Raw genomic sequence first — 21,300 nt, 5'->3', positions numbered from 1 at the left:
CCCCCCTCACACACGCACCCCCCTCCTTACACTCGCACCCCTCCTCACACACGCACCCCCCTCACACACGCACCCCCCTCCTCACACACGCACCCCCTCACACACGCACCCCCCGCCTCACACACGCACCCCCTCTTCACACACTCAACCTCCTCACACACGCACCCCTCACCCGCCGCACCGCACTCCCTGAGCGGAGCTGGAGTGCGCGGGCTCAGGCGGTGGAGGAGGCGGCGGCGTCCAGCCGTTACCTCGGTCGCGGCGCTCCAAAAACTCGGCCGCCTCCAGCAGGCGCTGCACGTTGATCATCCGCACCTGCTCCATGGGCACCGCGGGCGGCGACAGGGGCCTCTCCGCACTCCCTTCCCCGGCCGACAGGAGGCGCCTCAGGCGGCTACAATCCGGCACCGCCCCGGGACATGTGCGGCGGCGGGCGGGCCAGCCCCGCCGCGGCTCCGCGCGCTCCCAGCCGCCCCGCAGCCCCCGCGGCTCAGCAGACAGCCGGCGCGGAGTTTGTTTACCTCTCCGCGCGAGCACGGGGGAGGGGCGGGAGCAGCGCCGCGGCCCGCCCCCTCCCGCCCCTTCCTCTGCCTCCTGGGAAATGTAGTCCCGCCCCGCCCACTGCACGCCGGGAGTCGTAGTACGCACGCCGCTTCAGTGCGCCTGCGCCTTGCCAAATTCCGCAGTGGCCGCCGGGAGATGTAGTCCCGCTCGACTTGTACCTCCTAGATGCAAAGACTAAGAAGCTCTCTGGGCTTTGCTTCGCGGAGGGAAGGATTTGAGCGAACTGTGAGTCTGCTCTCTGGGAGCCCTTTTCTCAATGACTCCCGGTGGGCGCCTAGGAGCTGAAGCATGCTTGATCCACAGTGCCACGCTCCAGTTTTCTATCTACTACTACTGTCTCCTGTAACTTGTGTGCCTTGGTTGCCCCATGTGCAGAATAAACACTTGAAAAGCCAAAAATCCCTGTTCAGGAGCAAGGGTGATCCTATCAGAGCCAGAGAGGGCTCCCATAAGGCCCTTCTTCCACCTCAGTTTTCACAGAGAGGTAGTGTTTTGGGTTTTTTTTTTATCTTATTTTTTAAAACTCCTTTCCCCTCCCTCATGAGGGGAAAAGGCTAGAAAACCTCGAGATTTTAGAAGCTAGAAAACCTCTTTGGTGCTGCAAGTGAGGGATATAATTCAGTGGTTTGGTGCTGGAGTCACATGAGGCTCAGTTCAAATTCTGACTCTGCTACTTAACACTAGTTGTGTGGACTCTTAAGGCCTCATTTTCCTCACATCTGTATCAGATATAATTACTCCATTTATCCAAGCATTGAGGGCCTGCCATGTGTCAGGCACTGTACTAGACATAATGTGTACAGTAATGAGATAAACAGAGATGGACCTTGCTCTCAAGGAGTGTGTAGTCAGTAGGGCTAATTGTGAAGATTAAATAATTCCAGCACTTAGTACATGTCACTCAATAAATGGAAGCTATGATGATCATTTCCTCTCACGCTCTCCTCCACAGAGCAGGAACTGAAAGCAGAGGCTAAAGAGAGCAGGACCACATTAAAAAACTGCCAATGGCTTCCCTCACCACCACCGTCTTTCCAAGTCCTCAAAGTCTAGACCAGAGTTTCTCAACCTCAGCATTATTGATATTTTGAGCGAATAATTCCTAACTGGGGGTGGGGTTGGAGACCTGTGCATTGTAGGATATTCAGCAGCATCCCTGGCCTCTACCCACTAGATGCCAGTAGCACACCACCAACTCAGGTGTGACTACCAAAAATGTCTCCAGACATTGCCAAATGTCTCTTGGGGCAGAAAATCACCCCTGAATGAGAAGCTGTGGTCTAGGGCGAAGAAAGGCAAGAGGGTCATAACTGTTGAAAGCTCTAGGAGCAAGCTGGGAATTGTGTAAACATCCATAACTTTTCCCCACCCTGATTATTTTAACCTGCTGGTGGACATCCAGAATAACAGGAAGCTCTTGGTGAGGGGAGAACTTCCTGTGGTCATTCCAGTGGCTACTGCAGAAAATAACCATCTCAGAATGAAAACGTTACTCTCAAAAATGTCATGGGCTTAATGCTGCATTTTAATATGCTCTCCCTCCTTTTTTTTTTTTCCAAAGTTAACAAGATTTCCAATGAGGTCAAAATCTGCAAAATTCTACCAGCCTTATTAAATATTACACTTGGTACCACATTTAAGAACCAAATAGATGTTCCATCAAATGCAGGGAGACCCAAAATGAGAGATGTTCACAAGCCACAGGAGATTTTTTTTTTTTTTTTGTAAAAGCTTTGAAACAGGAACTGTGCTTTTTCAGCTGTTGGCTAGGTCACTTCAGATCTGGGCTTTCCCATTGGGTGTTGGTAACAACCACCCTCCGCATTCAACAAGGGACATGTTGGATAGGGGAAGAATGGAATTATTTAAAAGAAAATACCTGTTCACTCAGAACATCTGTAAGTTGAGGGTAGAAATAAAAATAAGGTTGAAAGTTTCTAATAAAGTTGAAAGTTTCTACCACTTCAGATCACAAATTGCCAAGGGCTACCCCAGGAACTTAAAAGAGGTAGCTTTATAACAAATAAAAGTCTACACAATGGGAGGTAAACCATGTGACACGCAGTCAAGGAAAAAAGTACAAACTGAAAATACACATGTGTTCAAGATGGGTTTAAATCCATACATCATAAGCCCTAGCAGGCTATTAAGAGAAAGCAGGATGCTTGCAGCACATGCCTGGCCTTTCACATTTGACCTCCAGATGAATTTACCAACCCTTCTTTTAAAGCCATGGCCAAGAGGGAGATGAGGAGATGGAAGGTAGTGCGAGAATCACCAAAAGGCCACCTGCATATGTTGAAGAAGAGAAAAGGTGATGGTGATCGTGGGCAGTGTTAAGAACTGGTTTCCGTACAGAAATATCCAGCCTCTTCTAAGAGCAAATGACCTGCTCTGGCTGACTCCCAGAGTTCTTGCATGGACATTGGCCACAAGGGCCTCCTAGAGCACAAAGCCTGGGGCTCTAGCCTTGGGAGGGTGATGCTACCCACAAACCATCCCTCAGCACCAGCCCAGCCTGGGGAAGCCCAGAGGCAGCCATGGCCTTTCTTTTGCAGATGAATCCAATCTGCACTACAAATAGGGAAACTGAGGAAAAGCAAGGCTTCCAAAGTCTACTGACAAAAGAACCTGGAATCTTACCCATAGTTTCTGGTTCTTCTGTCCTCCCCCTAAAGTATCTCACTCAGGGGAGTCTCTTTTGAAGATGGAAAAAGTCCTCCAGAGTCCCCCAGCCCTGTAACAAACAGCCTGGATGGGGACAGTCTGCCTTCTGGAAGAACACGGCAAAGCTCTCCATTCCTAGGGGTCCTCTCCCTGCACCGTTTACTCAATGTAAATTTTCAAATGATTTACTGCAGATCCATGAACAATGCAGGAGGCTGGTCTGTGTTATATCGTTTCTGCAGACAGGAAAGATGAATAGAGGGGAAGGGGCCACGAGGTTAAGGTGCAAGTCCGAAGTCACTGTCTTAGTGACACACCTGGTGCTTAAGAGAACTTCCCTGAAACTGCAAAGTGTATACTGTGCAGGGCACTGTTTTCCGCAATTATCTTTAAGGGTGGGAACAGGGGAGGGTAAGTCCTGAGCTCCTAAGTAAGAACTGTTAACAGTTATACATCTTTCCATCCCCCACCCCAAAATGACAACCGCAGCCTCCTCCTCGCCTCTCCTCTCGGAGCCCAGAAACGTGAAGAGCAGCAGAAAACCTTTTCTTCTGCCCAGTGAGTCAGCCTTGCCTAACTTCATGCGTAAGCTCTCCTCGAGTCACCAGCAGCTCAGAGCTGCGGGTCTGTGTGCAGCCGAGATAAATTTGGGTCTAGAAGGGATGACGTAATGCTAAACCCGAGAGGTAGCTGCCGCCTCCCAGAGCTCTAGTCGCCAGGGCTGCCGGCTGACATCCCAACCACACGGAAAAGCACCACGACCCAGGTGCCTGAGCTGGGGATAAAGGGAAAGAAAGGACATGAGGGTGGAGGAAACAGCAGGGGGAGGCAGTGTTAATCTGAGATCGCTGAATCTGGAAGTTTGTTGTTTTTTAACTTTGGTTTTCTGGTGAGATCAGGCCACTGGCAGAGGCTCAAACAGCTGCACTTGACTTCCATCCTGGCCTATCTCTTCCCTCTTAGAAAAGGGCTTCTTACATTTTATTAAATGGCCCTTATAACAGCAGCCTATTTCGGTGATTATAAGGGATGTGTTAATCTCTCGAATGTCCTCTTCCTTCTTTTTTGCATTAACTTGGATCCAAGAAGAAATCTGCATTGCAGGACTCAATTAATATGCACATGTAAGACTCTTGCTTACCCCGGAGCACCCCACTTGGGGGTGCAACTGATAAAGTATGCAGGAGGATCTTGCTAGGGCCATGCCAAGTGAATGTTCCCCCAAATAACATTTCATGGTTTGTTTCATAGAAGTTTGTATCATTAAGCTTATTCCTCAATCCAGCCTCCATTTTTCAGATGAAAATACTGAGGCTCAGAGAGGTATGGTAACTTACCAAGGTCACACAGTTATCTATCAAACTGATGGAGCAAGGGTTAGGACTCAGTCTTACAGACTCTCATCCTGTGCTCTCTACCCATCTCCATAATTCTTTTTCTAGTTGATTTGTGGTTTTAAAAATAAATGGGTAAATATGGGGTTTCCCTGGTGGTGCAGTGGTTAAGAATCCACCTGCCAATGCAGGGAACACGGGTTCGATCCCTGGCCCGGGAAGATCCCACATGCCATGGAGCAACTAAGCCCATGTGCCACAACTACTGAGCCCACGTGCCACAACTACTGAAGCCTGCGCGCCTAGAGCCCATGCTCTGCAACAAGAGAAGCCACGACAATGAGAATCCCGCACACTGCAACAAAGAGTATCCCGGCTAGCCGCAACTAGGGAAAGCCTGCGCACAGCAACGAAGACCCAACACAGCCAAAAAACAAAAAACAAAAACAAATAAATAAATAAATTTATAATAAATAAAAAATAAATAGATAAGTAAAGTGGAATACATTTTCTGGTCTTTTAAATTTATGGAGACCCTCTCCTTTAAATATCTAGATCAAGTTACATTCCAAAGGGATCCAAAGCCTGTTCTGTTTCATCTTCTGTTCAAGGTTCATTCTTCCCTAAGGAAAGGGAAGAATCAACTCCTCTGCTGGTGATGACCCCAAACCATGGGCCCAACCTCGCTACATCAATTTAGTTAAAAGACCAGCGCAGGTAAATGATCTTTGTTGTATGGAAGTAGCTTCCTTCATTAGGAATACCTCCCGAATACTTTTTTTCAAATGACATTTCATCGTGTGTTGCTGTAGTCATGTATTATTCTCCTTTAATTTGTGGTTATAATCATTTATACTGATAGACTTTGTGATTTTCAGCCATCTCTGGCATATATCCTGGTCAGCCATTGTATGTTGTTCTATAAAACTGCTCATTCCACGGGTTAATATGTTGTTTAGAATGTTTGCCATCTATATTCAAAAGCAAGAATGTACTGTAATTTTTGGTTGCACTTATCAGGTTTTGGATGCAATGACCTATTCTTTCAAAGTTAAATGCAACTTGATTTTAAAGCCTTAAAAAAATATATTACCAGAGGCCTTCCCCTGCTGCTAAGAGGATGCCCCACATTCTTGACACAGCCCTGGGTAACCCTCCCTCCCCTGCCAGGAGCCTGCCTACAGTTGCCCTGCCTCACCACCCCTTGGCATCATCACTCCCTTCCAGGTGGCAGAAACTTGTGGAGGTCACTCTTAGGGCCAGCCAGGCCCTGGACACTAAATCACACACCCAGCCCTGCTGCCTCGTGGCTGAGTTCTCAGCTTCAGGTGTACTATTTAGAATAAAACACCAGGCCTTTGGCTGGCCAAAGATGTCTGTGATCTCACCATCACTTCTATTTCCAGCATTCTGATTCTAGGATTCTGGGATTCTCCAGAGATCCTAGAACAACATGCCTCCACTTGCCTACTAGCTGCTACATAATGAGAGCCAACTATGTGCGTGGTGCCACTTGTATAGTCAGTTCATTTAATCCTCTACACACCTCTGAGATTCCTGTTTCCCAGATGAGGCCCCAAAAGGTTAAGTGATTTGCCCAAGGCCACATAGGTAGGAAATGGATTCAAACCTAGATTTCCCAACTCTTGGACCCCACGGCATACGTCAGGGTATGTTCCGTCAGACAAGGTCAGACAAAATTGGTTAGGGCAGTGGTCTCACCCAGGCGTAATACCATCCGCCTAGAAGACTTCAGAAATGTGTAGGAGTGTCTTTCTTGAGTGTCACCATGACTGGGGAGTTCTACTGGCATTTAGTGAGGACGAACCAAGGATGTTAAACCCTGCAGTATTCCAGGCGAACCTGCTCAAGAAGAACTGTCTCATCAATAGCTCCCTTGTTGATAAACACTAGGTCAGAAGGTTAAAGGCAGAGAACTCATCATTCATTCAACGAATATTCCTTAATCCTCCATTACATGCTGGGCACTAACCTAGATGCTAAAGAGAACAATGAACAAAACTGCTTGTGGTCTTTGTCCTCAAGGTGCTTGTATTCTAGCCTGATACACAGATGATAAGCAAGTAAAATCATTGTGAACCGTGATAAGTAGGATAAGGGATAAATAATAAATGAGTTGGGGGTAGCTTTAGGTGGGTAGAGGGATTAGGGCAATCACAAGCGCTGTCTAGGCCAGCTTCTCAAACTTTAATGAGCGCACAGATCACCTGGGAATCGTGCTAAAATGGAGATTTGGATTCAGCAGCTCTGGGGTGGGACCTGGGAGTCCCATTTCTGACAAGGTCCCAGGAGACACCAGGGCTACCCATCTTCAGACCACACTCAGGTTAAACAGTAAGGGTGACAGCCATGCAGGGAATATGGATTTTATTCTAAGTGAGATAGGAAGGAAACTATTGAAGGGCTTTAACCAAATAAATGACATGAACCCAGTTATATTTAAGATCACTCTTGTTTCCTAGATCTCGATGGAGGAGAGGAAGAGGTTGGACCTATGCCGTTTGACCAGAACCAGCTGGCCCACACTGGCAAGGTAGCAGCCAGGGCCTAAAGCTCACCTGTGTGGCTCACACTTGCCAAGCACGGGCCAGACCAGTTGCCCTACAAGCTCAAGTGCCTTCTGGAAACCTAGTAGAGCCTGACAGGGTGTGGATTCCCACCCTTGACATTGTAGCATCCAGAGTATCAGGAGCCCTACTGGTTGGGTGAGTTCCCCAGGGGGTGCTGGGCAAGGTGGCGCTGCAAGGGCAAGTGGCAACACCCTAGACCATTGCCTTCCAGAAGAAAGGGCCCTATCTGGCTTCAGTGTCAATGCCTAAAGAGTCCCAGAAGGTTTTGGCTGCCCTCTCTCTGCCCTAGGATGGATGGGAAGTAAAGGAAGTCGCTCCAGGGAGGCATTCCCAAGGGGACCGTCAGCCTGAACCTCAAACATTCCAGATTCCATTTCTTGCGTCTTGCTCTCTGACACTTCTCTCAGAGTCCTGAAGTCTCCTAGGAAGAAAGAAAAACCTGGTTTTGAGTCTCAGCGACACTCTTTGTTAGCAGGTGGCCTTGGGAAAGTTAGTTAGCCTTGCTAAGGCTAAGGCTTTCCTCATCTATAAAATGAGGATAATGACAGCACCCTCCTGTTGGATGATTGTTAGGATTTAATATAAAGCACTTAGCATTGTGCTGGCACATAGTAACTGCTCAGTAAAAGGGCACCATTATCACTATTCCTTTGGAAAACAGAGACAACATTGTATCTGTCAGCAGCCTCCTTGGGGACAGGCTATCAGACTCGCAGGAGACAGGCAAGTATTATTTACTGTTCTCTATTTGTCTGTCACTTGCACTGGAATATAGAACTGGAACTGGAGACCATACATACTGCACTTTTGAAGCAACAAGCACAGTGCTTGGCTCCTCACAGGTGTTAGAAATTTTACAGCTGGTGGAAAAAAGGAAAGAAAGTTGCATGCAAGGTACTCAGAGTCTTGGGAGTCAAGAAATATGGTAGAGATGGTCAGGTGTGGTGGAGGTAAGAGGGAGATAACACAGGGACATCATTAGGAAGTTCTGGGCCCCTGTAGAAATAAAAACAGAGGCCGCATGCACTTACACTTGCCACCCATGGCCAAAAACAGAGCAGCCCTGGGCACGCCCTCCATTTTAATACAACAGTATTAAAATAGTCCCGAATCATCTTTATTCAAGTATCCTTGCTAATGGCAATAAAGACACGGAGTAAAATATCTCAAATAGCAGGTAATCCAAATCCCCTTTTATTAGCTTTAAACTTCCCAATCTTTCTCTCCCTCAGGACACTGTGTTTATCTTTCTAATTTTGCTGTGTTTAAATTTCCTTGGCAGACACTGGAGTTGGATATTAGAGGTATGAGGCCAAGGGCATGTTGTATGGGAGAGCAGGTTTGGTAGGAGCACTGCTATGGACAATCCTCCAAGTGCAGAGTGCCCCTGTCTGTAAAGAACTAGGAGTGGAATGTGCTTATTTACAAGGTTGCTTACACAGTACTTGATTTCCTAAGCTCAGGCAGCTTTAAAAAAAAAAAGAGTCAGATCTGTAAATATTACAAGGATAAACACAAAGGGTTTTAAACACCAGGCTTGGGGGTGGCAGGGTGCATGCAGGGAGGGGAGGGACTATTCCTTTTTTTGGAAGCCCGGCATAAATTTTTGTTCTATCTGTAATGATGGCTAGAACCAAAGACCCAAAGCCCAAGTCAGATGCAGTCCCACATTGCTGGGGTTTACTTTAAGACAACTGAATTTCTAAAATCCGGCACTGCAATAGAGTATAACTCCATGATGGCAGGAAACTGTACTTCCAGGTCCTAGCACAGAGCCTGACATAAGGCAGTGTGTACCCATTAAATACCAGTTTGATGGATGGATGAATGAACAAACTCACAGAACACATTTAAGGAGAATTCCTGGCATGCAATATAATTCCACATTTTATAAAATTATTTGCCACAGGGGCCTTTTAAAGAAAGGTTCTCTAACCTAAATTTTTAAAAAAAGAGATCCTATTAACATATATTTCCTGGAGATGTATTGCTCAAAACAAGGGTCACCTGAACTTTCAAAATATTTCACAAGCAAGGGGCCCTGTACAGCATTCTGCCAAGATGAGGAAGCAAAGAAGGAACCTCCAGCCGGGGAGGATGGTGGCAAATGCCCATTCGTTTTGGCCGGAGAGGAGAGATCAAGTCAGCTGCTGACAGCTTTGACACCTCCAGCCAGGCCACTCAGGGACAACAGTATCAAGAAAATTACTTCCCTTTAGTTTAGCAGAAGAGCCAGAGAGCAGGTGTCTTTCCCTGCGGAATTGAAGATTCTCTCCAGTGTGAGCCAGAGCTCCACCCTCCACCCCCAGAAGGAGGCCCCTCCAGGAAGACTTGAATTCCTCCTCCTCAGTTAAGGCTGGGTAGCCATCCTGTCACTGTCATCGCCTTCGGGCTCCACCCACTCCCCCCCCACTAAATGTAAAAGAAAATATTTCTTCTAAATGGTGAGTTCAAATTAGCTCAATTTTGAGAGACTATTGAGAATGTTGCAATGACCTTTGCAATAACCGACACACCCTGGGATCAGTAAACCAGGGTTGAGAATTGTTGATTTTATGAGCACCTGACTTGTAAAACAAAAGCCCAGTTTGGGGCTCTGCCTGGGACCCATTCTCACGTCAGGTGAGAGGCAACACAGCCCAGAAGGACCTGGTTCTGCCTCTCCTGTGTCATCTTGGGTAAGCCACTGTCCCTCTCTGGGCCTCAGCCTCCCCGTCTGTATAGTGAGGATGATGGCTGCTCTGTGACCTCTGGGGCTCCTACTGGCCCTGATGCTCCGTCTTACCACCTGCCTCCTTTAAAACAAAACCCAAAAGGGAGTGGAAGGCAGAATGGGAAAGGGAAGAGAACTGGTTCAGAAGGCCAGGTTACCATAAACCTTCCTCCGTTTCTTCCTGCTGAAAATGCCTTTATTCATTCTGCAGGAAGATTCCCATTTTTTGCTGCGTTATTGCTTTTTATACTTCGTTTTCTCTCTCTTTTTTAAACTCAAAAGCCACGAAACCACAAGTCACCTCCCCCAAACGGGTCATTTGGAAGCCAGCGCTATCAGGGGTTAGGTGTGTCAGGCCTGGCATACTGGTGGTATCTAAGTGAAGACCAGGCCAGGGCAACCATGGGCTTCTCCTCCAGAAACCCAGTTTAAATCAATATTTATCCAACTGTATTTATAGAAAGTGGTGGTGGTAGGGAAGAGGGGGTGGGGTAGGGAGGCAGGGGGATCTAAAACAGAACAAGCCACAATGACTGATGCAAATCTTTGTGGCCAATTCATTTCTGCAGGGCCAGGCTTTTTTTTAAAAGGCAAAAGACCCAGCTTTTGGTGAACCTGCTGTTGGCCCTAGTACCATAGCAACAGCCCCAAGTCCTCTAATATGTCCAGAGGACAGACTTGGGAAAGGCAGTAGGAGGCGGGTAGTGTTTCCTAGGAGCCTAAACTTGAGTTAGGGCCAGCAGAGTTGAACAACTCTGAAAAACAAAAACAAAATCTCTCTGGTTGGCTCTCCTGTCTCCAGCTTTCACTTCTAAACCTTTTCTAAGCAGAGTGTGTGCAGAAAGACCCTGGACAATCAACAGGGTGTTACAAACACCCACTCTGCTTCAGATTATTGGGTGACCTTGAGCAAGTCATTTCACCTCTCTGGACTTCATTCCTTGGCTGGAAAATGCATACACCTATATATGGTTAAAACTGTAGGCTCAGTCGAATCAGAGGCCTAGGTTCAAAACTCAGCTCTGCCATTATTAACCCTGTGACCTTTGGGCAAGTTACTCAGCTCCCTGTTCCTCGGTTACCCCCTCTGTCAAATGGGGGTAATAGAAGTGCATATGCCATGGGGCTGTTGTGAAGATTGGAGGAGATAACGCATGTTTAGCCCCATTCTTTACCAAGTATAGTCAGTACTCCATAAATAGTTACCAGTGTTGACATTATACAATGCAATTAGTTGCTGCTGCCGCCGCATGCCGGCACCCTCTTCATTTTTTTCAGTTCTACCCCCAGACTTCTGCCAGCCATCCTCAGATGAAAACCCCCATTTCTAGGTGCAAACCCCCATTTCTAGGTGCATCAGTGGGACAGTGTTTTGGTCAGAGAGGGCAGGTAGGTGAGCAGCTGTTGTTTTGCCTTGGATCTGATAGAGCTTCCCCCCGCCCCCACCTCCCAAACCAGGAATGGCTCAATTCAGCTTCTCTAACTTCCCAAGGTCCGGATGCTTTTCCTGGGTTCCCTCCACAGGTTACCCAGTCCCTGGGAGCTCTGGGACTCTGAAAGCCACAACAGTATCCTCAAAAGTCTATTTCTGGCATTTACCTGTGGGCAGAGATAATATTTAAAACTGGAAAAACAGTTGAATCTGAGGAACATAATTTAGGATGCAGAGGAAACAGAAGCCTGATTTAATAATGCTCTTTACATAACTCCACCAAAAACAAGTACATGACTCCACTCCCATCATAAATCAGAAAAAAAAGCAATTGCACATAGTACATGCTCAATACATATTTGTGGAATGAATGAATGAATGAATCGTAAGATGCCTGCTGTACAGAAATGTGACCTAGGTGAACGTTAGTTGCCAACAAAGCCCTCAATTTTAGCATAAATTGCACTGGTTTCCTGCTCTCTAAACCAATAACTGATCCGTCTGTAGGGTCACAGCTGATGTAGTTTCAGCTCTCTAGGCCTGACCTACCATCTCCTTATAAGCCCTGGTCTTTACAGCCCAAGGGCATTCTGCATTGATAATAGGAGACATCCTCCCTCCTTGGAAGAGATCAGTATTTCCAATTCTTCTCCAAGTCTTCAGAAAGTCTGTCATGTGTCCCCTGGCCTTCAGACCTGATCACTGTGCCATAGCCAGTAAATGACAAATCCAACCAATCAAAGGATGTATATTGTCTACTGTATGCCCAGTGTTATGCAACAGTGACATATACTGAAATACTGTAAGTGACCTTTTCCCTTAAGATGCTAATCTTCTCCCTGTGAGGATAAAGCCAATGCACAGCCAGCAAGTAGAGAATTGCTGATTATCAAGGCTCAAAGAAGTGACTATTTATTGAGCACCTACTACATTCCAGGTACTTTAAACGGAGAACCTCAGTTAGTTGTTCAGCAATGGCAGGAGGCCGATGCTATTGTTATCCTTGTTTTACAAAAAAGAAATGAAACCTCAGAAAGGTTAGGTAACTTGTGCCCAAGGTCACACAGCCAGTAAGCAGTGAAGGGGGGATTTGGGCCCTGCTCTGGGTGACTGTAAAGCTTTCATTCTCTCAACTACCCTGACTTAAGAAATATCCAGGGGAGGTTTCCTGGAGGAGGTGGGAACTGACCTAGGACTTGAAGAGTAGGTAAGACACAGATAACCCCAGGGGAGTAAGAGAATGAGGGCATTTTAGACAGAGGGAAGAGTCTAAGTCAAGCATAGACGCATGACTGTAAAGCCTGCTTGCTGGTGGACCTGCTGGATGGGAGCAGAGGAGATTAAGTCAGGAAGGCAGGGTAGGGCCAAATGACACCACACAGCAGCAGCTTCCTCTATCTGGAGGAAGAGGCTGCTCTTTGGCCTGTCCATGCCCTTAGGAAAGCACCTCACCCTCAAACCCAGGTAATGCACTCCAGAGACCCACCCATGGCTTCTACTCCCATTTAATCATTCTTTTCTATCTTAAGCATTGCCCCAAAGCCACCTTCCCTACAGACTGGGAAGCCCTTTTCTGTCCTGTAGACCTTACCGGTTATAGTAACTTCCACTTGCCTGCTGAACAACTTCTATGCACAGAACACCCTTTTGTGAATTTCCTTCTTATTCCCTTTCATGTTTAACCTTTTCCAAAACAGGAAGTACATATTTTCTCTGCTAATCAGTCAGTCCTAAATTACTATCCCTCCACTGGACCCCAAATGGATGTGGGTGATATGTCAGAGGTTATTTATGTATAATTTCTGAATTTGTGAAAACAGGGTCACAGTATCCATGATTAATATTTCTGGAGGCCTTTAATTTGAGATTCTCAGGGATTCACATCAGTTGGAACTTTGGGAGAATGCACCAGCATATCCTAAGCAATCCTTGCCTTGCACAGCGCAGTCAATACTGAGTGACTTAATTTGAACACCCCAAGAAAACTCATTATATATACTGAGAATAATTCAGTACTGTGTACACTCAGTGAGCTCTCCTAGTACGGAAACCTCAAAGAAGCCATGAAAAGCAGTTCTGGTGACAACGGAAAATAAGGCAAGCTCCTGCCAAGTAAATACTCTGCAAACGGTAAAAGCGGAACGTGTAAACTCGTGACCAGGGCCTTATCGGTGCATTTCGCGAATGTCTCACAGAACCCGAAATGGAGAATTGAGGCTCAACACCCGGGTGAAGAGCGTCCCTTTAAGAAGGGACTGTACCAGCTGGCCACACTAGAGCTCCCCGTGATTTTCTGGCTTGCCTCCTGGCTCCACCCCCCAGTCTCTGGCCTCAGCAACGCGTGACGTTAGAGGAAGCTGAAGCTGCCGATTGGCTGAGCGACGCTGCTAGGTCAAGTCCAGTCAGAGGAAAGAAGTTTGTCTCCATGTGGAAACCATGTGTCTCTAGCTGGGAGGGGGAAGAGGAGGAGGCGGAGAAACTGAGATCAAGTGATTACAGGAGAACTGGCTGAAATGAAAGCGGGGAGATTGTGCACCTGAGCCGGCCAGTAATGCCCTTTGCAGTAGTGACCTAAGAAAACAAACACACAAAAAAACCTTGCCCAACTAACAAAACTTGAGCCCCCCCGGCCCAATCATAAAAATAATTAAAAAGCTAGGGTCCTTGCTTCCTTCCAAAAACCAGGGACCTGAGAAACGCTGTAATCCTATCGGAACGCCTAGATTCCCCTCCCTCCCCCAACGACTGAATGATGTAAGCGTTTCGGAAAGCGGGGCTCTGAAGCAAAACAAGTCCTGCGCGCGCGGAGGGACCCTCAGTGCCCGAACCCGACGCACGCACGACCCGCCCCCCGACTTGCATTATTGCTGTGCACACGCGGACCGCCGTGACGCGCGGGCATTGTGTGCAACGAGCAGAAAACAACGGCGAGCGCCGCCAGCGCGAAGAAGCACCCCTAATAAAATGAGGCAGATGTAGGGCCCGCTGTTTTCCGTACTAGGAGACCGAGATGGGCGGGAGGCGGGGCAAGAGTGGGGAAAATAAAGTGGCCTCCGTGGGCCGCTCCAATTTTAAGGGGAGATAATAGAGGGCCCTGCGGATGGTCGCCCCATAGTTTGCTGGAGGTCACCCTCGCCTGCGTGAGCTGTTGGGGAGGGGGCAAGGGCCTCGAGCGGAGTTCCCGCTCTCGGGGAAATCTGGGGGCCGCTGGCATCACGTCATGCTGAGCCAAACAGCGGCTGCGAAAAGAGGCAAGAGAGCTAAAAATACTCCCGCGGGGAGCCGGCCGAAGGAGGGGGGCAGCGGGGCCGAGGGGCTGATTACGCACACGAAGTTGACTTCGATTGGGGCGCCCAGGTTCCCGAGCCCCTCTCGGGGTCTTGCAGCGCGGACACCTCGGGAAAGGGACCAGGAGGAAGCCCCTTGGCTTCCACGGTCTCGGGAGCCTGGCTCCGCTGCCGCTGGCCCGCCCGGTGCGGGGCAGCCCGGCCCAGCGCGCCCGGCCCTCTGCTTACGTGACTGGTGGCCACGCCAGAGCCCCGGCACCGGTAAACAAGGAGGTGGCGGCGGCCGAGGCGGCGGGGTGAGCGAGAGTGGGGGCGGCGAGGTGGGGAGCAGAGGTCTCCGATTGTCTGCGAGTGCGAGGGGCGGGGGGCGAGGGATGCGGTGGAAGCTCCAGCAGCCTGTTTAGTACACCCTTCTGTAGAGGGGGGCGGAGGGGGCCAACCAGGTTTGCCACACACTGCCAAGGTGCCCTCTTTGGGTGCACCCCCGGCCAGAGCTGGCGCCACGGGACAGACTCAGGGGAACAGGGCACCCGGGCGGGGGATAGCGTAAGAAATCACGCCCCTCCCCCTTCCAACAAAAGCGAACTCACCAAACAAAACCACGTCTTCCCCCACCTCCCCACCAGCTCTGGCTTTTCAGAAACTACCCTATTGACGAATGCACACTGCCCCCCCCCAAAACCCCGTGAATAATCGCAAACATTCAGGTACACGGCCGACGATGCGCCTTTCTCGCAACCCAGGCACTCCGAGAAAACAGGAGAGAAGAAAAGAACGCACCACCGACCACGCTACACAAATCCTTGTTTTTGCCTTAAGCTACTGCACGATTTCGCTGCCATCACACGGTTACTTTAACCCCGAAGGCCTGGGGTGTCGGTCAGCTAAGGTGTTTTTGTGTTTGAGGGTTGTTGTTGTGTTTGGGGGAGGGGGGAGTAGGTTGCAAGATCTGACACGTTGCAATCGGACCCTTTCTTTCTTTCTTCCTTTCTTTCTTCCTTCCTTTCTTTCTTTCTTCCTTCCTTTCTTTCTCTCTCTCTCTCATCTCATTGATCTTCCTACTTGTTCGGACAGATTAAACAGCCTGCTTTTCTCTACTCCGTCGGTCTATATTCCTCGGCCCCTTCGCCCTTCTCGCAGCTATTATTTGTGAGGACCGTGCTGGAAACGCCGCACACGCGTGCCCCCGTTAACGGCGCTGAGCGACTGCCTGGGGAGGATGGGGAAACCCAGTTGGCAGAGGCAAAAATGAAACAAACAAATACAAAAAGGAGGCCAGGTCGGGGTGGGGCTCCCAGCACCACCACCCCCAAGCATCGCTCTCCACCTGAATCTGGGGTGGGGGGGGGAACAGCAGAAATCCACGAGGAAGGCATTTGCCTTCCTCGCCCAGGGCGCTCACTCGGGAGCCGTATCGCGGAAAATAAAAAAAACCGAACATAACAGTCTACACCTTCTTCCATAACTATTGTTTCCTGCGAGATCCCAAAGTTTCCTTCTGGCTGCGTCCCCCTCGCCAAGTTTCCCGGGCGCAGGACAGCGAGTCCGGGGCGAGCTGCTGGCGGCGCTTGGCTTTGCCGGCCTGTTTCTTTCGGGGGGGGGGGAGGCGGTGAGGAAACCACAGGGCACCAGAGGCGCAGGAGGACTGTATCCGTGGACGCGATGGCCTGAGCCCAGCCTTGCTGCGAGAGGAGAGGAAAAAGCAAAGTAGACAGGAGGGAGAAGAAGAGCCGAGCCAGCCCGAGCCCACGCCGTGGAGGGCTGTTTGGTTGTTGGTGTTATCGTTGTCGTGTGTGTCTGTGTGTTTTCTTTCTGCAACCGCTAAGCTCTGCCTACAGTTTCCAACTTTCGGCTTCTAATCCCCACCCCACCCAGGAACGAGCGACAGAAAAACAACACTTGTCTGCCCGAGAAGGCTCCGGAAAAAAAAAAAAAAAAGGAAGAAAGGCGACCTCGAAGAGATGAGCTCTCGGCTCAGTTGTCAGCAAACAACAACACTCCCCCGCTCCTCGGCCCAGCGGTCCTGCCAGCCTCTGGGAGACGGACAGACGGACGCACCGACAGGCCCCCCCCTTCCCCCCGCTCGTCTTTGTTACATCTTTAGCAGCTTTGTGCGTGCGTGTCCTTTCTCCGGTGTCATCGGCTTTACTGCCGAGGGCTGGATGTGTGTGTGTTGGGGGAGGGGGGTCAAGCAGGCGACAGGGGTCGCCCAAATGGGCGAGGAAGAAAGAGCCGGGCGCCGAGGAGGAGCCAGCGCCCCCAAACTTACTTTTGTTTTCTTTCTCGATCTGCTCCAGGTAGCTGGCGGCCTCGAGCAGAATCTGCACGTTCTGCAGAAAAGTGTTGATGTGCTTCTCCATCGAGTTCTCGCTGGTGTTGAAAATGTCCGAGAAGGGGCACCTGAGCTTGGCCCCCGCGAGCTCCTCTGGCTGGGCCGGGGGCTCGGGCGCGGTCACGGCCGGGGGCGCGGCGGGGGCCAGCCCCGCACCCTCGCAGCGCGCCTCCTTACGCGGCCGCCCGCGTTTGCCCATGGAGGAACCGGGGTCCGCCGAGCTCGTCCTGTTTTGGGGCGGCGCGGCCCGGCCAAGCTCCGGGCCCCAGGGGAGAACCGGCTGGCTGGAGCGAAGAAGGCGCCGAGGCGAGGAGGCGACCTGACTTCCCGAGCCTCGCTCCGTGCAGTTGTGTGTCTGAGTGTGAGTGTGTGTCCGTCTCGCAGTGGGTCTGTGTGTATGGGAGATTGAATGAACCTACAGGACAGACGGAGGCGCTCTGGCGCCTGGGTCCTAGTGCGAGCCGGTCGCCATCAGACCGGTCAAAATAAAAGGTGGAGACAAGCGAGGCAGGGCCCGCCCCCTGCCCGTCCCCGCACACTCCCCGACTCTATCCAAATCTTACCACATTGTAGAGCGTAGGATTTAAACACGAATGGAATAAAATACTCGAAGGCTGTGAGCGCACCGGCATAAAAACAAACTACTTAGCTATCTTTTTCTTCACATAAGAGTAATACCGATGCCTGGCATATAGTAGGTTTCCAACAAATGGGGGCTGCTATGACTTAAAAAATAAAAGCCCAATCCAAGATATCGTCACATGTGACCTCAAGTTCTCTTCCCCCAATGCACGCACACTCACTCACTCACAGACGCACGGGCATCTACCTTCACGGGGCCAAATGAAATCCCCAGGCCACCAAATCCCAGTTACAGATTTACTCACTCTTTCTTTCTCCCTTCGAATGCAAAGTTATTTTCCAGGAAGAGGGAGGAGGTGTAAGCATCTCTCCCCACACTCCTCTTCCCAGCCATGGTCCAGCTGTGCAAAGCTCACGGTAGGGTGCCTCCACACCTGGCTCTCTTTTATTTGACAGAAAGGCAGAAGTGGCAGCCCAGGAACCTCCCACCCCTACCCCAGCTGAATTCCACCTTTTGGTTCTGAAGACCCCTGTCCCAGTTGACACTGTTTCACTGCTACTGCAGACCCAGTGAGAGTCTGCAGGAACCATGGATGCTCTCCAGGCCCGGGAAGGATGGTGGGAGTCAGGGCCCTTTGGGAGTGCCATAGAGAAGGATTCAAGTCCCAGCTCTGCTGCATACAGACTGCGTGTGTGCCTGGGTGAGTCCTATAACTGCCCTTGGCCTAAGTTTCCCCATCCACGAAACCTCTGATAAGATTCATGTGCTGATTAAATTATATCTGCACTTAGTACACTGCCTGGCCCATAGTAAGAGCTTTTGCTTCCAGTATAGACCCAGACAAGAGCCTGAGTCCCCTACCTGCAGCTAAGGGGGGAAATAAGTTGCAAGAAACAAGACTCTTCTGCACTTTGTTGGAAAACATATCTGCAATAAGCCCACCTAAGTATTGTCAACTTGCGAGATCACCTGGAGTTTTCCTCCAGGAAAACCGTTTACTTAGAAGACACAGTGAATGCTGCCCCCTGGAGTTGTGCAACCCAGCCACCCTGCTTAGAGTCAGCTTCACACACATTTGTCAGGAAGACTTTTCCTGGAAATGGAAACTTTTTGAAAAAATGAAAGTACATTTCTTTGTAAAAAACACTCACTATGTAAAACAGAATACACACACCCTCACCAAAGTCCTGTGTATTTGTAGTCTATAATAACCTGCTGCTGATATGACAGGAACAATCAGTATTTGGCATTTTAAAGCCAATATATTCACAGTTTGTATCATAATATAATCATACTACACATACTCTGCTCATTTTCCATCTTGATTGATTGATCTTTGGCTACCCTACCCTTTGGCTAGGGTAGAGGAGAAGCTCCTAAAAGCTGTGAGATAAATTACTTGCATCATCAGAACAATTACTATTTGTTCTATTGGAATCACAATCTGAGTTACTCATGCTTAAAAGTCTATAAACGTCTAAGGACTTTAGGAAGTGCAGTTTCAAACAAGTTTTAACCAATGCCATTTTGCAAAAACTGATCTCCCTTGCCCTAGATGAAAGATGATAGTGAGACGATGAACCACCTAAGCCCGGAGAAAACCTTGGTCTCTCTTTAATTCCCCGGTGGAGGCATGGGCCAAATGTGCACGTATGCAGTACTGTGACCTGCATGTATGTATATACACATGCACCAAGACAGGCACACCCCACACGTGAGTGCCAGGGTGGGGGTAGGGTGTTTTGTCATTATTAATTTATCCCTGTTTCATCTTTCATAGATCTGCAAGCTTCAGAAAGACCAGTGGGAATCTTCAAGCTGGGCCACGAATCTGACCAAAGCCAAAACAAACAATGGCTTGAAGAAAATCTCCAAAAATTGCTGATTTGCGCTATTCCCACAGTCAGCCACAGCCCCCGCCATCATTCCAATGGAAAACATCACTGCTGGTGCCAAATCAAGTCTTCCCCCCCATCATAGGGGCATTGTCTTTTGTTGTTATGTGAGTTCTTAGCATCAGACAATGGCACCACAAGAGACACATTGGAAGCAGGAGAAATGCCTTTTTGTTTCACAAAGTCTATGCTATCGTGCCCCAGAGTGTCACATACAGTATAGTTGCATATATTCATTTTGGTAACGTGTCTGTGGAACGATGAATGTGCTAAAGCTCAAAGGTCCTTCCTTATTTTTTTCAGAGTCCATCAAGTGTTAAATCATGTTAGCATCCCTCCTCCCTCACCAACCCCCAATTAACAGATTTCTCTAATAAAGTTGGCCCCAACAGAAAGGGTGGTGTTTCAGAAGTTATATCCTGGGACAGGCATCCAAGATGCTGGGTTACAAGCTCAGCTCCATTCTTGATTACCTTTGCTTCCCAGGAGGAGCCATTCAAACCCTCTGCACCTCTTTCTCTGGGGCTTTGACTCCATAAATAAACAGGTCTCTTTGGAACCTTGCTGAGAATTTCTGCAGAGAACAGGTAGGGGATGAGAAGGCGACCAGCCTGATAAGAACATGTGAACTCTTTGAAAGGAAAGCAGTGAATTTTTGCAGTGCCTGGCCAGGCCAGCCATGATGCTCCCAAGGGCCCTAGGTGTCTTGGGTGCCCACTCAGTCTGGTCTCATTTTCTCAACCTTCTGTTTCTTTGTTTGGCCTGTTTGCCTGTTTGGTAATATTTTTCCATCAATCTTGTTTCCATATTAAAGCAAAATCACTCTTTCTTTCTTTTGTCCCTCTTTTCCCCCAGACTACACTACACCCTTACATCAAAGGAGTTGTTTTGCCTGTAATTACGTCTTCAGGTACACAAGCTGGTTAATTACTGAGGCTATGATATGAGTTGCCCCCAGACCTCCCCATCCTGCATTTGTATGGGATGCCCTTCCCCTTCCTGGACCACTTTGGCTCTCCTGGGCTCCTTAGCCTTGCCCTTCCTCCTTACCTGTGCTCCCCTCACTAGCCCTTTCTGCCTAAGTCTACCCTCCAACATCTCGCTTTTCCTCGGACCTTGTCAGCACAAATCCGTCAGGTTCTCCTCCGCTCTTTGACCTGTGGTCTTTGCACTCAGGCTTGGTAAACACCATCAAGACATCTTCTGTCCCCTGCATTGTCACTTGAGTCTTAATCCTCAGAGTTTTCCTAGACAAATTTTTCCTGGGCATCTTTCCCTTCGGAAAGGCATTGTCCAGCAATGATCTGAGGAGCTGGCTTGGGGCTCCTTCTCTCCTTGGGAGCCATTATCTTGCCTTCATGTTTTAGAAGAAAGAAGTGGCTTCAAGGAAAACCCAGGAGTTGGTGGTTAGGGACTGGTGAGGCACAAGCAGAATGGCAGGAACTAGGAGAACTGCGGGACTCTGCCTCTCCCGCTGGCTCCTGCACAGGCTTAAAAGTGCTGACCAGGTCTCCTTCAACCACTCCCCATGCCCCCACCCCCAACCCCACACTCACCAGCGGGTGCAGACATGGGCAGAGGATAAAGAGCCTCCGCCCTACATGGGAGCTCACCCAGACGTCACCTGCTCCTGGGCATTATCTCTGATCCTCTGGACTCTGCCCTTCTCCTGGACCTCTGAGGTTGGCAGGCCCTTCCTGTCTCAGCCAGCTCCTGGGCTTCTCCTATGCAATGCCCAGTACTTACAGGGTTCATTAGACTATGAGCTCCTCGAGGGCAGGGAGCACGCCTCGCTTCCCCAGCATCCCCAGCCCCTGGCACCTAGCATGGCACAAGTGTGACACAGAAGAGAGGCTTAGGCCAGGAGGGTCAAAGGGATGAATGACCTTCCCTTGCCTGGCC

General features: G+C 49.4%; 1 protein-coding gene across 3 annotated transcripts in view; it reads right to left on the bottom strand.

The window, feature by feature from the left end:
* MXI1 (MAX interactor 1, dimerization protein) overlaps nt 1–17,753 on the bottom strand; it is a 104,081-nt gene extending 86,328 nt beyond the window's left edge. Inside the window, exons 1-2 of one of the 3 annotated variants that reach the window (XM_029245805.1) lie at nt 14,630–14,662; nt 252–394 (exon numbers count right to left, since the gene is read on the bottom strand). In XM_029245805.1, coding sequence (XP_029101638.1) covers nt 252–324 — 73 coding nt within the window. In that variant the 5' untranslated portion in view covers nt 325–394; nt 14,630–14,662. Of the gene's footprint in view, nt 1–251; nt 568–14,629; nt 14,663–16,857 lie in introns of those variants that run through there. The other 2 variants (XM_029245803.1, XM_029245804.1) reach the window with 2 other exon arrangements.
* Nucleotides 17,754–21,300: the final 3,547 nt, after the last annotated feature.

The sequence above is a fragment of the Monodon monoceros genome, unplaced genomic scaffold, assembly GCF_005190385.1.
Source record: "Monodon monoceros isolate NGI ecotype Baffin Bay Population unplaced genomic scaffold, NGI_Narwhal_1 Super_Scaffold_4, whole genome shotgun sequence".
Taxonomy (NCBI): Eukaryota; Metazoa; Chordata; class Mammalia; order Artiodactyla; family Monodontidae; genus Monodon; species Monodon monoceros.
This window is presented reverse-complemented; position numbering and strand designations above follow the sequence as displayed.